The sequence below is a fragment of the Phocoena sinus genome, chromosome 10, assembly GCF_008692025.1.
Source record: "Phocoena sinus isolate mPhoSin1 chromosome 10, mPhoSin1.pri, whole genome shotgun sequence".
NCBI lineage: Eukaryota > Metazoa > Chordata > Mammalia > Artiodactyla > Phocoenidae > Phocoena > Phocoena sinus.
Genome location: NC_045772.1, coordinates 20258864 through 20277077, shown reverse-complemented (window position 1 = coordinate 20277077; position 18214 = coordinate 20258864). Strand labels below are relative to the sequence as shown.

General features: G+C 37.2%; 1 protein-coding gene across 5 annotated transcripts in view; it reads left to right on the top strand.

The window, feature by feature from the left end:
• Nucleotides 1-18214, top strand: part of MYBPC1 (myosin binding protein C1) — a 94889-nt gene that overhangs the window by 31378 nt on the left and 45297 nt on the right. For all 5 annotated transcript variants that reach the window (XM_032645512.1, XM_032645513.1, XM_032645511.1 and 2 more), the window contains 6 exons: nucleotides 6951-7099; nucleotides 7438-7555; nucleotides 9057-9108; nucleotides 11365-11421; nucleotides 16682-16848; nucleotides 17782-17914. In XM_032645512.1, the coding sequence (XP_032501403.1) occupies nucleotides 6951-7099; nucleotides 7438-7555; nucleotides 9057-9108; nucleotides 11365-11421; nucleotides 16682-16848; nucleotides 17782-17914 (676 nt within the window). The remainder of the gene's footprint in view (nucleotides 1-6950; nucleotides 7100-7437; nucleotides 7556-9056; nucleotides 9109-11364; nucleotides 11422-16681; nucleotides 16849-17781; nucleotides 17915-18214) is intronic.

Sequence of the window (18214 nt, the reverse complement as noted above, 5' to 3'; positions counted from 1 at the left end):
GGCGGGACCCTGGAGCCAGGGTAGGTTCAAATCAGTTTTCTCATCTGTAAAATGGGAATAATACTACTTGTGAAGTACTTTGAACAGTACCTGGTATATCTTAAAGCTCAGAACCAGTGTTTGCTGCCATTTCAACACACCTCGTTCCACAAGATGATTATAAATCTGCAGACATGCTGGATCGTTACATTTAGTATCTCAGAGAAAGCTGGTCAGACAGATGGCTCAACTTTGGATATATTCATTTGAAACATATCGATTACACACCTCCTGTTTTAGACACTGTGCTGAACACTGAGTAAAATATGTGATCAATCAGAATTTACAGTATTAATGGGAGGAGCAAACAAGAAGAAACTAAAACTAAAAAAAACCAGAACATCACAAAAGACATCACAAGTGCCATGAAGGAAATAAACAAGGTGGTAAGCCAGAGAATGACCAGGGGGTCCAGGAATTTTAACTAAATGAATTTTTATAAGGAACATACTGTAATCAGAACTAGTCTTTGACACCAAATATGCAAATGAACACACAGCTGACTACAGTCTGAAAATTACGTCTTTCAGGTGTAGAATGTAGAAGCACACTGCATGTGAATGAAACTTTTTGCTCCCCTTGTGTTTCTGCAAGACACCAAAATGCTAGGAGGGCAACTGGGCTACAATTCTGGTATCCTTTGAGTCTAATGAGTCAATACAAACAGGAGTGTTGAAAAAATAAACTCAAAAAGCTGGTGGAGTAGAAGGACGTGCTCTCACTCCCTCTTGCGAGAACAACAGAATCACAACTAGCTACTGGACAATCATCGACAGGAAGACACTGGAACTCACCAAAAAAGATACCCCACATGCAAAGACAAAGGAGAAGCCACAATGAGACAGTAGGAGAGGTAAAATCACAGTAAAATCAAATCCCATAACTGCTGGGTGGGTGACTCACAGATTGGAGAACACTTATACCACAGAAGTCCACCCAGTGGAGTGAAGGTTCTGAGCCCCACGTGAGGCTTCCCAACCTGGGGGTCCAGCAATGGGAGGAAGAATTCCTAGAGAATCAGACTTTGAAGCCTAGTGGGAATTGATTGCAGGACTTTGACAGGACTGGGGGAAACAGAGACTCTGCTCTTGGAGGGCACACACAAAGTAGTGTGCGCATCGGGACCCAGGGGAAGGAGCAGTGACCCCAGGGGAGACTGAACCACACCTACCAGCTAGTGTTGGAGGGTCTCCTGCAGAGGTGGGGAGGTGGCTGTGGCTCAGCGTGGGGACAAGGACACTGACAGCAGAAGTTCTCGGAAGTACTGCTTGGCATGCACCCTCCCGGAATCTGTCATTAGCCCCATCAAAGAGCCCCGGTAGACTCCAGTGTTGGGTCGCCTCAGGCCAAGCAACCAACAGGGAGGGAACCAAGCCCCACCCATCAACAGTCAAGTGGATTAAAGTTTTACTGAGCTCTGCCCACCAGAGCAACAGTCAGCTCCACCCACCACCAGTCCCTCCCATCAAGCCTCTTAGATAGCCTCATCCACCAGAGGGCAGAGACCAGAAGCAAGAAAAACTATAATCCTGCAGCCTGTGGGAAAAAAAACCACATTCACAGTAAGATAGACAAGATGAAAAGGCAGAGAGTTATGTACCAGATGAAGGAACAAGATAAAACCCCAGAAAAACAACTAAATGGAGTGGAGATAGGCAACCTTCCAGAAAAAGAATTCAGAATAATGATAGTGAAGATGATCCAGGACCTCGGAAAAAGAATGGAGGAAAAGATTGAGAAGACGCAAGAAATGTTTAACAAAGACCTAGAAGAATTAAAGAACAAACAAACAGAGATGACCAATACAATAACTGAAATGAAAATTACACTAGAAGGAATCAATAGCAGAAAAACGGGCAGAAGAACGGAGAAGTGACCTGGAAGACAGAAAGGTGGAATTCACTGCTGCGGAACAGAATAAAGAAAAAAGAATGAAAAGAAATGAAGACAGCCTAAGAGACCTCTGGGACAACATTAAATGCAACAACATTCACATTATAGGGGTCCCAGAAGGAGAAGAGAGAGAGAAAGGACCAGAGAAAATATTTGAAGAGATTATAGTCGAAAACTTCCCTAACATGGGAAAGGAAATAGCCACCCAAGTCCAGGAAGCACAGCGAGTCCCATACAGGATAAACCCAAGGAGAAACATGCTGAGACACACAGTAATCAAATTGACAAAAATTAAAGGCAAAGAAAAATTCTTGAAAGCAGCAAGGGAAAAACGACAAATAACATACAAGGGAACTCCCATAAGGTTAACAGCTGATTTCTCAGCAGAAACTCTACAAGCGAGAAGGGAGTGGAATGACATACTTAAAGTGATGAAAGGGAAGAACCTACAACCAAGATTACTCTACCCGGCAAGGATCTCATTCAGATTCGATGGAGAAGTCAAAAGCTTTACAGAAAAGCAAAGGCTAAGAGAATTCAGCACCACCAAACCAGCTCTACAACAAATGCTAAAGGAACTTCTCTAAGTGGGAAACACAAGACAAGAAAAGGATCTATAAGAACAAACCCAAAACAATTAAGAAAATGGTCATAGGAACATACATATCGATAATTACCTTAAACGTGAATGGATTAAATGCTCCAACCAAAAGACACATGCTTGCTGAATGCATACAAAAACAAGACCCATATATATGCTGTCTACAAGAGACCCACTTCAGACCTAGGGACACATACAGACTGAAAGTGAGGGAATGGAAAAAGATATTCCATGCAAATGGAACTCAAAAGAAAGCTGGAGTAGCAATACTCGTAACAGATATAATAGACTTTAAAATAAAGAATGTTACAAGAGACAAGGAATGAAACTACATACTGATCAAGGAATCAATCCAAGAAGAAGATATAACAAATATAAATATGTATGCACACAACATAGGAGAGCCTCAATACATAAGGCAACTGCTAGCAGGTATAAAAGAGGAAATCGACAGTAACACAATAATAGTGGGGGACTTTAAGACCTCACTTACACCAATGGACAGATCATCCAAAATGAAAATAAATAAGGAAACAGAAGCTTTAAATGACACAACAGACCAGATAGATTTAATTGATATTTATTGGACGTTCCATCCAAAAACAGCAGATTACACTTTCTTCTCAACTGCACACGGAACATTCTCCAGGATAGACCACATCTTGTGTCACACATCAAGCCTCAGTAAATTTAAGAAAATTGAAATCATATCAAGTATCTTTTCTGACCACAACGCTGTGAGATTAGAAATGAATTACAGGGGGAAAAACATAAAAAACACAAACACATGGAGGCTAAACAATACGTTACTAAATAACCAAGAGATCACTGAAGAAATCAAAGAGGAAATCAAAAAATACCTAGAGACAAATGTCAACGAAAACACGACAATCCAAAACCTATGGGATGCAGCAAAAGCAGTTCTAAGAGGGAAGTTTATAGCTATACAAGCCTACCTCAAGAAACAAGAAAAATCTCAAGTAAATAATCTAACCTTACACCTACAGGAACTAGAGAAAGAAGAACAAACAAAACTCAAAGTTAGCAGAAGGAAAGAAGTCATAAAGATCAGAGCAGAAATAAATGAAGTAGAAACAAAGAAAACAATAACAAAGATCAATAAAACTAAAAGCTAGTTCTTTGAGAAGATAAACAAAATTGATAAACCATTATCCAGACTCATCACGAAAAAGAGGGAGAGGACTCAAATCAATAAAATTAGAAATGAAAAAGGAGAAGTTACAAAAGACACCGCAGAAATACAAAACATCCTAAGAGACTACTTACAAGCAACTCTATGCCAATAAAATGGACAGCCTGGAGGAAATTCTTAGAAAAGTATAACCTTCCAAGACTGAACCTGGAAGAAACAGAAAATATGAACAGACGAATCACAAGTAGTGAAATTGAGACTGTGATTAAAAATCTTCCAACAAACAAAAGTCCAGGACCAGAGGGCTTCACAGGCGAATTCTATGAAACATTTAGAGAAGAGCTAACACCCATCCTTCTCAAACTCTTCCAGAAAATTGCAGAGGAAAGAACACTCCCAAACTCATTCTAAGAGGCCACCATCACCCTGATACCAACACCAGAGAAAAATAACAGAAAAAAAGAAAATTACAGACTAATATGACTGATGAATATAGATACAAAAATCCTCAACAAAATACTAGCAAAAAGAATCCAACAACACATTAAAAGGATCATACACCATGATCAAGTGGGATGTATCCCAGGGATGCAAGGATTCTTCAATACATGCAAATCAATCAGTGTGGTACACCATATTAATAAACTGAAGAATAAAAACCATATGATCATCTCAATAGATGTAGAAAAAGCTTTTGACAAAAAATCAACACCCATTTATGATAAAAACTCTCCAGAAAGTGGGCATAGAGGGAACCTGCCTCAACATAATAAAGGCCATATATGACAAACCCACAGCAAACATCATTCTCAATGGTGAAAAACTGAAAGCATTTCCTCTAAGAGCAGGAACGAAACAAGGATGTCCACTCTCACCACTATCATTCAACATAGTTTTGGAAGTCCTAGCCACGGCAATCAGAGAAGAAAAAGAAATAAAAGGAATACAAATTGGAAAAGAAGAAGTAAAACTGTCACTGCTTGCAGATGACATGATACTATACATAGAGAATCCTAAAAATGCCACCAGAAAAGTAATAGAGCTAAAGAATGAATTTGGTAAATTTGCAGGATACAAAATTAATGCACAGAAATCTCTTGCATTCGTATACACTAAAAAAAAATGAAAAATCTGAAAGAGAAATTATGGAAACACTCCCATTTACCATTGCAACAAAAATAATAAAATACCTAGGTATAAACCTACCTAGGGAAACAAAAGATCTGTATGCAGAAAACTATAAGAAACTGAGAAAGAAATTAAAGATGATACCAACAGATGGAGAGATATACCATGTTCTTAGATTGGAAGATTCAATATTGTGAAAATGACTGTACTACCCAAAGCAATTTACAGATTCAATGCAATCCCTATCAAATTACCAATGACATTTTTTATGGAACTAGAGCAAATCATCTCAAAATTTGTATGGAGACACAAAAGACCCCGAATAGCCAAAGCAGTCTGAGGGAAAAAAACAGAGCTGGAGGAATCAGACTCCCTGACTTCAGACTATACTACAAAGCTACAGTAATCTAGACAATATGGTACTGGCACAAAAACAGAAACACAGATCAATGGAACAAGATAGAAAGCCTAGAGATAAATCCACACACCTATGGTCAACTAATCTATGACAAAGGAGGCAAAGATGTACAATGGAGAAAAGAGAGTCTCTTCAATAAGTGGTGCTGGGAAAACTGGACAGCTACATGTAAAAGAATGAAATTAGAACACTCCCTAACACCATACACAAAAATAAATTCAAAATGGATTCATGACCTAACTGTAAGCCCGGACACTATAAAACTCTTAGAGGAAAAGATAGGAAGAACTCTTTGACATAAATCACAGCAAGATCTTTTTTGATCCACCTCCTAGAGTAATGGAAATAAAAGCAAAAATAAACAAATGGGACCTAATGAACCTTCAGAGCTTTTGCACAGCAAAGGAAACAATAGACAAGATGAAAAGACAGCCCTCAGAATGGGAGAAAATATTTGCAAACGAATCAACAGACAAAGGATTAATCTCCAGAATAATATAAACAGCTCATGCAGCTCAATATTAAAGAAACAAACAACCCAATCCAAAAATGGGCAGAAGACCTAAATAGACATTTCTCCAAAGAAGACATACAGATGGCCAAGAACCACATGAAAAGCTGCTCAACATCACTAATTATTAGAGAAATGCAAATCAAAACTACAATGAGGTATCACCTCACACCAGTTAGAATGGGCATCAGAAAATCTACAAACAACAGATGCTGGAGAGGGTGTGGAGATAAGGGAACCCTCTCACACTGTTGGTGGGAATGTAAATTGATACAGCCACTATGGAGAACAGTATGGAGGTTCCTTAAAAAACTAAAAATAGAATTACAATATGACTCAGCAATCCCACTCCTGGGCATATACCCAGAGAAAACCATAATTCAAAAAGACACATGCACCCCAATGTTCATTGTAGCACTATTTACAGTAGCCAGGTCATGGAAGCAACCTAAATGCCCATCAAGAGACGAATGGATAAAGAAGAGGTGTACATATATACAATGGAATATTACTCAGCCATGAAAAGGAATGAAATTGGGTCATTTTTAGAGACGTGGATGGGCATAGAGACTCATACAGAGTGAAGTAAATCAGAAAGAGAAAAACAAATATCGTATATTAATGCATATATGTGGAATCTAGAAAAATGGTACAGATGAACTGGTTTGAAAGGCAGAAATAGAGACACAGATGTAGAGAACAAATGTATGGACACCAAGGAGGGAAAGTGGAGGAGTGGTGAGATGAATTGGGAGATGGGGATTGACATATATACACTAATATGTATAAAATAGATAACTAATAAGAATCTGCTGTATAAAAAATAAAATAAAATTCAGAAATTAAATAAAAAAGAAAAACTATCTTTGAAGTACAATAAAGCAAAGTGCAATACAATGAGGTATGCCTGTATATGTTATTTTATACATATTACTTTTGCTTGAATTCCAAACAAAAATTATTTCCACTGATTTCCCCATTGCTCTTTTTCTGCTCCATAAACCTCAAAAGCAGAAGCAGTTAGAGTATCCTAAGAACTAGGGTACTCAAAAAAAAAAAAAATCAGGGCCCTTTAATTGTTCAATTCCAGCAGTGCCATTAACATCATAGGTTATGCAGTGTATTCCTGTCTAACTCCTTCCATCCAAGAGCAAAACAAATGGCAATTTTAAAACCACAGTCTGAATTACTTGTGCTTTTTTCCTAGGTGGAAATATCACCTTTATAGCTAAAGTCAAGGCCGAAGATCTTCTTAGAAAGCCCACTATCAAATGGTTCAAAGGGAAATGGATGGACCTGGCCAGCAAAGCTGGGAAGCACCTCCAGCTGAAGGAAACCTTCGAAAGGCACAGTCGGGTATGACCCTGACCTCCTGCCCGCAGGGGCTCAGCCAGCTCATTCCTCTGTGTGCGTAAAGGTCATTTTCGGTTCATCTCTGAGAGACTTCAGTCCCAGAACATCTGCTGGGAGTTCCCATTCCTAGTGTTTACACTCTAATGTGGTTGCCCTGCTGTCCCCAGGGGCTCAGAGCATTGCATTGACCCCTCCCCATACTGAGAACATTGTACCAGAATCCCCAGATACAGACACGTCTTTAAGCCAATGCTGAGGAACTGGGAAAATAACTGCAATGTGATGGCCTCTTTCTGTCGGCAAGGTAGGGCTGAAATACGTCCGGATACATTTCATTGCAGGTATACACATTTGAGATGCAGATCATCCAGGCTAAAGAGAACTATGCCGGAAACTACAGATGCGAGGTCACCTATAAGGATAAGTTCGACAGCTGTTCCTTCGATCTTGAAGTACATGGTAAGAGAGACTTCTAGTCTGGATAAGTTTAATTTTTTTATGTTTATGAGGTATGAGAGGATAGAGGAGAATAAGACCATTTATTAGTATGAGATTTTGGAAATAAAATTTCCTTTAAAACTGTGTGTGTTTCTGATTGTGGTAGTCTCAGCAAGCCTGCTGAATTAAATTGTTATGAGACAATTTACAAACAGAATTTGGAGGAATTTATTGTAAATGTCTCTTATCCATGCTATCCATGCTATTTAATCTCTCAGATAAGGGCCGATGACTTTTTTTGCTGCTATTGAATGTTTCGTTTGGTCCTCTTATTCCCACTCAGGTTTGGGGATAAGTTAATATGGGATGAAGATGCCAGGATACCCAGGTAGAAGGGAGGATTTCTTTTATAAGGACTGATGTCAGATATGGAAGTTCTTCTTCTATATGTTTACTGTGTACTGCCAAGAGTGAATTTAATAGGAATAAATTAAAGGTATATATGTACATAGGGGAAAAGACAATACTTCGATAAGTATACAAAGGGAAAGTTGACTTGGCAGCAAACATCATAAACTTAAAATGAATCCAAAGTGTGATGTAGCTACAAAAGACAAAGCTGAGGTAATTTAAAACCAGAGCGTTACAAGTGTTATAGGATCTAGGTTTAGGAAGTGATACCACTCTCTGTAACATGCTACTTGTTCCACATTTGAAGTAATGCCTTTGGCCATGGGTACCATACCTCCACTGGGATCCCTCCTGGAGTAGGTAGGGTAACTGGGAGACTGAAGAATCCAGGAACTATGCCCCCATTCAGCTTGAATGTGTAGATGAAGGAGGCCAGGCATTTATGACCCATTGTAAGTAGGGGAAGGGCTGTCACACAGAAGGAAAAGGCCATTATCCATGTCCTTGAGAAGTGTTTAGGCAGATTAGAATCAAAAGGTGGAAATTAAGAGAAGGTGAATATTGTCTTCACATTAGCACAAGCTCTTTCCTTAAAGCTATATAGAGACACAACAGAAGGTTGTGAGGGTCCCAGTCTGAGAGTTGTCAAGCAGAGGCTGGGTGACCATGGGTGGTGGTGCTGTCGAGATTTCTGTATTAAGTGGGAATTTGGTCCTGACCACTGCTTCTTCAACCTGGCCAGGCATCTCTGAGAATCACCTGAGGGGCGTTTTCAGAATATGGATTTCTGGGAGCCCATCCCTGATCTGGTGAATCAAAATCTCCAGCAGGGAGATCCAGAAGCTGACATTTTTTAAGCTCCTTAGGTGACTCTAATGGTCATACAGGTGGAATGACAACTGGATATGGTAACTCCTAAAGTCCTTTCATTGATTCTGTGTGAGGGGGGATGAGGTGTGATGCCTCCCCAGCTCAGCCATTGGGAGGAGAGCCATCCCCCCTTCATCCGGCATTCCTTCCGTCTGAAGAATCCCCACAGCCTGGAAAGGAACTGAACACAAAACTGCCTTCTTAATGGGTATTTATTTTATTGTTTTCTTTCCTTTCAAAGAATCTACTGGGACTACTCCAAACATTGACATCAGATCTGCTTTCAAGAGAAGGTAACTTCAAAAGGGTAATCTAGGTAGCTTTTGTATAACATGAAAGTGGAAGACTTTCAAAACACACTTTCCCTTCCTCCACACTCAATATTCCAAGTGAGATCAACTCTTTCACTGAAGTCAAACATGCTAAATATTCAAAAGTTAGTGTTCAAGAGAAGCTGTGGGTTTAATATGCCAACTCGTGTATATGCTGATCATTTTTTAGAATATTCTTGTTATAGGAAGCTCCCATTTTACGGGTCTATGAGGCTTCTTCCTTAGTTGCATTATTTTCTACCAAATGGCCCACAAAAATATATAACAATACACATCTCATATAGCATCAGTTAAGTGATATCAGAAAACTTACATTGCCTTTTATCTAGAAATCACGTATGGAGCAATTAAACCATGCGCCCAGAAAACTACAATTAAGTAGCTACTTACTGAAGTTAGCACTATTTAAATGTGGAATTATCCTAAATGAAAGACCACTGAGTCTGCTGGAATAAAGAACATTGTAGAAGGGCAAAATATAGATACTTACTTGACTTATTTTGCAGCTGCCAAGGCTGAAAAATCAGGGGGTCAAAGAAGAAAAATGAAAAGAATTTTCTAGCCTATGGGAAATGTGACTAGCCTTTTCCTGACATTATTTTACGCTCTGTACTTAATTCATCCAAAATACAAATTCATTCATGAGAGTAAATGTTTTGTTCTTAAGACTGAATCCACATAACAGTGTTGTTGAATAAGGAAAGTCATCTGAAACTAGCATAAAACAATGATCTAATCTGTTAATAAAAGTCACAGTTCCCTCCTAAATTATGAACAAATGAAAATTGTAATTACTTTTAAAAGATATTTAATACTTCCTGATCAGTCAATTGGATTTTTTTTTTTTTTCTTTTTGCGGTACGCGGGCCTCTCACTGTTGTGGCCTCTCCCGTTGCGGAGCACAGGCTCTGGACGCACAGGCCCAGCGGTCATGGCTCACGGGCCCAGCCGCTCCGCAGCATGTGGGATCTTCCCCGACCGGGGCATGAACCCGTGTCCTCTGCATCGGCAGGTGGACTCTCAACCACTGCGCCACCAGGGAATCCCCAATTGTATTTTTTTATGTCATAACTTTCAAAATCTCTTACCTTCCCTTCACCCCACGTTCAGCAAATGCATAGATCTAAAACTACATTCATCCTATGTATAAGTCTATTTTAAGAGAGGAAGACGTAATCTACTAAGTTTTGGGCTTTAAGAGAATAGAACTGTGTTTATGTCAAAAGGTCTTCTCCAAATACGTGCTATTAGAGAAATTTTGAAAACACATTATTTGAGCTCAATTCTTATAACTTACATGTTATACACACTGTTTTTAAACCCACAGACTCTTTTCTTAGAAACCATAACTAACATATGTAAAGAGCAGAAAACAAAATCTTCATTAAAAAATGAAACACGTAAGTAAATATGTAGTGCCATTTAAATGTCAGCGCCATAGCTTCTATTATATTTAGAGTTTATATGAAATCATGAAGGTGGGTGCATGCCTAAATTAAGATGCATTTCTCTATAGGAAAGCACTTTTAAAAACTCCTAGTAAAGGGCTCAACAATTCCAAGACAAATTTTTGGAAAATACGTTTTAAAAGGTGTAAATATTAATAAGAAAATAAAAAGCTTATAATCCTTTCTCTTTAAAAGAGAAAGGAATGCATCTTTTAAAAAGCTCTGCACTATCTCCATTTTTGTGATGTTGGTATCACATTATCTGATTAATCTATTGATGGACACAAAGAGGTTACCTTTGAATATAAGTTTTGTACTTATATGTTTGACACTGGTACACTTCGTCCTCCAAGCCAATCTCTGTCTGACATGAATAACAGAGATCAGCAAAAGTCCTTTGCTTTTTACACAGGTATGTTTCCAGCACCCCCAACTTGCAAAAACAAAGTACTTTGTGTTGCTTGGCTTAAGTGCATTTGTGTTACTCTATTTTAACACAAATCCAAGCACTTTTATATATGCAATCTACAAAAATGTGCCTTCCGAAATCATAGAGTAACACAAGCTCCTCATGTTTGCTTTTCCACAAGTACATTCTCCAAAACTTAAAATGTCACTTGTGTGAAAAGAAAGTGTTTGTGTTGGTTTAGTCCTATGACTTGTGTGCTAGTACAAAATTGCATATACGTTATATGTAGAGTGTTTGGGGGAAACTTGCGTATGTGTCTCAGCATTAAACCCGGTTTTGCTTTTCTTTTGTTAATGGCAGTGGAGAAGGTCAAGAGGATGCAGGGGAACTTGACTTTAGTGGTCTCCTGAAACGTAGGTGAGAATCCAGTGATGGAGTGAGGCGCTTTGGCCTGGAAATCTTTTAGATACCCACTCAGAGGAGTCAAGTTTAAAGTAGATGTTTTTCAAAGAATTTCTCATTTCTTAAAATGTGTTTTGTTTATGGAATACTTTAACAGCGTTGACTAAGAAAGAGACAGAGAAACAACTGCATACTAATCTGTTAAAGATTTTAGCTGGTGCTTTTACTTTCTTTTTAAATGTTTCATGAGTCTTCACATACTTTCTAAGAAGGGGATGAGGAAATCTGAAAACTGAGACAGAGACTTAAATACCTGAATACTTTTTATTTCTCTCATGATTTCTATTATTTCAATCATGATTCCTTGTCACGATTGAATAAATAAAGCCTCCATTTTTCTGCTTTTGATTTGACTGAAAAATCAATTTCAAAATTTTGGTAGAAGTCTTTTGGTGGAAGTCTCAGCAAGTATGTATATATATATATATATATATATATATATATATATACTTTAACATAGTATTGGTGATTTACTATATTTCATCAAATATAAGACACCATTCATGTTAATATATACCTGTATTTTATAAATCACTAAGCAATGAAAAAAATTGCTCCAAATTGTTTATTATGACATACTATTGACTGTAAGGTACATCCTTATTTCAGAGATGTTTAAAATGTCCAAAAATGTGCATTTTTAGACGAGATAAAATATAGTAGTAAAATGGAGACGTGTTTAGTATTATCACTCACACTCCCTTAACTTTGTACTCTCTGGCAATAAAATTTATAGATTTTCATTATGGGTATTTAGTATACAACCATTTTATAGAATTTCTGCCCGTAAATATGCATATACATAATCATAAATATACTATATTATATACGTGTTATATATAAAGATATACATATCTAGATATTTACTATAGCACAGAAGCAACAAAAAGAAAATGAGTTTTGCTGGGATTGTGTTTATCTACCAAACTTGTGAATAAACAGTAAAACTATAATTCTAAATTGATGATATATAATGTTGATAACAGTTTTCATTTAGCATTTTAGATTCACTTTTTATTATTTTTACTGCTTTCTATGGTTACTAAAAAATCATAAGTGTAAATAGAAATGCTTCAAAACAAATTACAAATAGTAATAAATGGGCTTGTGTTCATTCTCAGTTTAGTTGGATGACTTTCTTCAAGTCCCTGTGAATGAAAAATTCACCCCCACCTCTAAACATTTAGGTTGAGAACTGAAATATTAACAGGTGCCATTTATTAATAACCAAATGGATATTAGCCAATCAGTAGACTTTGGCAGTATCAAAAACATTTTTCCTTCTCTGGATACTTCAAATAATCATTAGTCTCAATAATATTTATTAATTCCCCAGTTGTATCTAAAGCAATAGTATATGAAGTGACGTCAAGTGAGCCTCACTCTTCCTGTTCTACAGGTGAGAAACCAAAGACCAGAGATGTTGAGTGACTTACCCCAAGTCACACAGCTAGTTAGAGGAAGGGCAGGGACCTAAATCCAAGTTTCCCTTTTCTGAGTCAGCACATTTCCTGTGACTCCACATAAGAAACGCCACTCTGAATCTGCCTCAGAAGTTGGCGCCTCGGACATTTTATAGCACAAATTGAAACTTTAGGAAGACAAGAGAGGTTTTTTGTTTTTTGGTTTTTTTTTTTCCTGCATTTACTCAACCAGGAAAATACTAAATGCTTTCTTTGTGTAGAATATAATACTAGGTGATGTGAGGAAAAGAAATCCAGTGCCTTCCAGCATTTGGCACGTAGAAAGAGATAGATACATATTTGTGGAAAGGAAAAGGTAGTGGTTAAAACATGGATTTGAGTCTCAACTCTCCCATTTACTAATTACTGTGTATGACTTTGGTCAAATTATATGTCCTCCCTGAGACTTGTTTTCCACATCTGTAAATGTGGAGAATAAAACTACTTAAGAGAATTATTGTGAGAATTAAGTTAAATGTAAAAGGCCTGGCTCGTACAGGTGTCAAATAAATATCCACTTCCCCCCAAAATGTGACATTTTCCCTTGAAGGATTTATATTCGTAAAGTGACAAAATACACATACACACACACACACACACACACACACACACTCAATCATTAAAAATGTAATACAGTAGATTATTAGGTGCCAGGTCTGATTAAAAGGAAAAAGAAAGAAAAAAGAACAGACTAGTTCTACCAGTAGTTTGCAGAGTAAAAGAAATCTCATTAATGGTCAAAATGACTAAAGAAAAAAAATTACTAGAAAAAAATGGGCAGTCAACATGTCTCCAGTTCTCATTTTCTTTACATCCCCTAATTATTATTTTGACTCATAATTAGATTGTTGTTATCATAAGACTATATTCATTTAATATACTATATACTAGTCCACTGGTATAACTTTAGAAATCATTGTGTTTTCCTACTAATTTGTGAATTGCATGTGTTTTCATTGTGGTAATGACATGTGGTTACCGTTTCTGCTCCTCCGAGAGTCTGTGGCAAAATCCCTATGAGTATAAATATCATTACAACCAACATCTTTATACAACAAAAGATCTCCCTGCCCTGAACAAAGTCAGCCTATTTCAAATAGACATTAAATAAATCACAGTCAGTCTTTTGGGCAGTATCTTGTTATGGGACTTGACCTATATAAATACTTAAAAGTTTATTCTACATAAAATTTCTATAACTGCTCTATATTTCACTAGGAGTGTCAAGTTATAGAAATTTCGATGTAGATGGAAGTAGTGTAAATGTTATATAGGTCTATCCGCATGCTTGGAAAGGAATCAGTAGTGCCTATAGAAATTTGGCTTTTTCTTCCTACTGAAACTTAATGTAGCCATGCAGATAGGGTCATGTGCAGCCACCACAGTAAGTATAGATATGTTTTGAATGAGTAAAGGAGATGCTACAGATGGCAGCCTTGACCTCACGTTCCAGTACAAAATAATGAATCCATCTCCTTGCAATTTGGGATTCAGTGAAGTGATGGAGAGGAAAGGAAGAAGGAAGAGGCAAGAGGTCATTGGTGTTTGTATTAGGATTAAGGTCGTAGTAGAGTGGGGTGTATTTTGGTGTTTTAATGAGAAAAAAATGGTGAGGATGATTGGTTTTATGAATCTACCAACAAAACTGACTCAAGAAACACACTGAAAATGATGACCTTTATTACTGGCTTCCTCATATAAACATTCACCTCATTCATCTAGGTACATCTCAGTGTTTTATTTGTGCCTCTTGTTATCTATTTTAATCTAGTTTGATATCTTTAAATCTTTTCATCAATGTCAGGAGGACCCTTGAAATGTGTATGTAGTTCTTCTTGGCTGAGATACAAATTGAACACAATGTAGTATGGCATAGTTTAACAATGTGGGGACTCAGGCTAATGTGACAAAAATAGAGCAATAATAAACTGGATTAAGGAAAGACCCACAGAGAATATATACATATATACACACATACACATTTAAATTGCAATGCTCCAAGACTTCCTACAAAATATTTAAATGTTATATTTGAAATTTAGACTGCTTTCAGGCAGTAGTTATAGTAGATCAGGCAAATTATTACCAATATTTCAACTTCAGGACAATTTTCTTAAGCTTTTCAATTTCCCCATGTTAACAGAGGGTGTAATTACCATTTCAGTGAAATGAAGATAATAGTTGTGTCTTGAGTCTTTAAGAGGCACATTTTCCTAATGGTGTAACTAGTCCTTTCCACAAAGGTTACTGATGGACCAATGACCTCTCACTTCCTTCCATTTCCCAGATTTGCCTCAGCATCCTCTACTGGGCAAAAGACTTACACAACAATGGAAATTAGATATGCAGAAGTCATCCTTGCCTAATGCCACCCTAAACTCTACGTTCATATTTATATTCTCCTCCCCTTCCCTATGATTACAACCCAGTCTTTCCTCAAGAAATTCTGAAGCAGGTGTAATTAATTGGACAATGCAAACATATGCAACTCATTATTTGCTAACATGAAGCGTGAATCTGTTTTCACACTGATGTTTAAGATGTGTTGACCAGTTTTCCTGGAAAAATCATATCCAAACCAGCATTATTCACAGTAAGCAGTCACTATAACATTTCCAAATTAACCTTAGTTGATAAAAAGAGTCAACTAAGCTTAAACAAAATTAGGACTACTTAGCTAGTGAAGGAAATCAATTTGAAATATATTTTGCATTTATACTAAGTCTCTTTCCCTAAAAGTGTTTATTCCTGAGTTTTGTTTCATTTTTTGGTTTTAAAATACAGACAAGTGTATGTACTTTAAATCATATATATGTGTGTATATATATTAGTTATATATGTTCTTTTGACAGTGATCAAAATTTAGAGTCATAATTTTGATAATTACACTAAGAAATTACTTTCGCCTTGTTCAAGGAACGCTTAATGACTTGCTTTACAGTTTCACATTTATATTTTCATGATTCATACCCAACCTGCTTCCAAAAAAGTTCAAGACAATACTTTAAGATGAAATACGAGAGATTTCTGGATCTCATTCTCTTTTTCTACTCTGACAATTTAGAAGAAAATAGTTTTCTCTTAAAAAGAATATGTATACACAAAAATCATATGAAAAACAACCAAACCAAAACCAAACCAAAAAACAAACGCTTAGTCACAGTTTCAAATGTTTTTTGTATTAAAAAACAGCAAAAATGGTTAATGTACACATTTACTAACATGGTAGGGAAAATGCTATTTGCAAAATCCAAAGATTTGAAACGCTGTGTTTGTACCATCTCCACACAGAGCTAGGGTATGCACGCCAATGAAGGTAGAAAGAGAGCATTGTTCTTTCACAGACCAACACCTAAAATCTTCTAGTTCTTAATCCTTATTTCAATATCGATATCCTAGATGAAAACATTTCTTTTAAGTTCCGTAAAATCTCACCTCCTATTTAGACTTGCAAGTTGAAAATAAGTAAAAATATCTTAAGGATATTTCCTGGTATCCTCCTCTCCCCCTAATATTGTGTTTTTAACTAGGAAAACGAGAGCGTTAATATAAGTGCACGTATCTGATCTTTGACTATCTGGAAGTTTCCCTGAGACTTCAGGCAAAGTACACTTTCCCCTCGGCTTTAAGGACTCAGGGTTTAAACAGAGCTTGTAGCACTGACCCGAAAAATCGGTGCCATACTCCGACCTTCCTTGCCTTTAAGGGCCAGTGGGCAGCTATTAAACTAGGCAATGGTTCTCCCCGGTTAGGGAGGTGAAACAGCAGGAGGAAGAACCTGAGATAGACGTGTGGGAGCTGCTGAAGAATGCGAAACCCAGCGAGTACGAGAAGATCGCCTTCCAGTACGGCATCACTGACCTGCGCGGGATGCTCAAGCGGCTCAAGCGCATGCGCAGAGTGGAGAAGAAGAGCGCAGGTGAGCACCCCTGGGGGAGATTAATCCTTCCTATTTCCTGCTGGGTTTGGGGACGGACTAGCTGGGGTGAAATTTGCAGGGGTTAACTTGACTTCAGGTGAAGTAGTTTACTGCCCCGCACATCACAGGCTAAGCGGGTAGCAGACAGCTGCTGAAGGTTTAAGGTAACAGAAGGTGCATTACAGTGACACATACAATGTATTATATAATGGAACATTAAACATTCCCGCTGTTACTAGCAATTTCTCAGCGGCCCCTTTCTCCAGCCTCTGCATCTCTCCCTCACTCTCAAATTCCTGATTCTTATTTAGGCAGAGTAGATTCTATGTTTCTTTGTTTTACTGTTATATTCTTCCACCCATTGGATGAGGCATGGGGAATTCACTTCTCACACCCGATATGGTTACCCAAGTGTTTAAACATGCCAATATTTGGGCAAGTTTCCACAGTACAAAAACTTTGATAAGCCCACTATTTCGGTCTGTCAAAGGCATTTCATTTAAGCTCACGAGTCATCGAAAGCATCTCATAAATTATATGATAAAAAAACTGTGACATAGATGTACACAGATAATGCCAATGATCCTGATAATAATCATATTAGGAGAATGAGCATATTCTTCAAGTCCAAATTTCATTTGGATACTTTGTATCATACATTCCCTGAAGAATGAAGATAATCCTTTTTGAAGCCTCTCCAATACTTCTTATGTTTCTTCCAAAAGCATGTGGATTCTCTTTACATTTTTAAACCATCTTATGGTTTATAAATGGATTCAGACTCCTAAAATATAAGGGATAATTTGGAAGGTTCCTAATTCTTTCTTCTTCAGTCTCAATTTTTTATTTAGCTTTAGGTTCTCATACATATATTGACCATTCAAATTCATAGCATATGCATGGGAACATAGTTTTGCGTCTTCTCTCTTACAGCTTTTGCAAAAATTCTCGATCCTGCATATCAGGTTGATAAAGGAGGCAGGGTAAGATTTGCTGTGGAACTGGCGGATCCAAAGTTGGAGGTGAAATGGTATAAAAATGGTCAAGAAATTCGACCCAGTACAAAGTAAGTGGAATTTGCGAATAATCAGTGATAACTATACAAATCAAAGAGTAATTTGACTTAATCTTCTATGCCTAAAAGCACTTTTTAGTTATACCTGTATGATACAAAATCATATAGAGGGACAGCAAAAACTTTTCATGTATTTTAGAACCATCAAAATTATAGTACTATATAAATTAAACCCTGTTTTATGTTTTAATTCTATACAGACTATTTCAAGTGATTCCTAACTATGGATTTGTGTCACTGTAGGTTATATGTGATTACTTCAGAGCATTGCCAAACTTCTCCCAGTTTTTT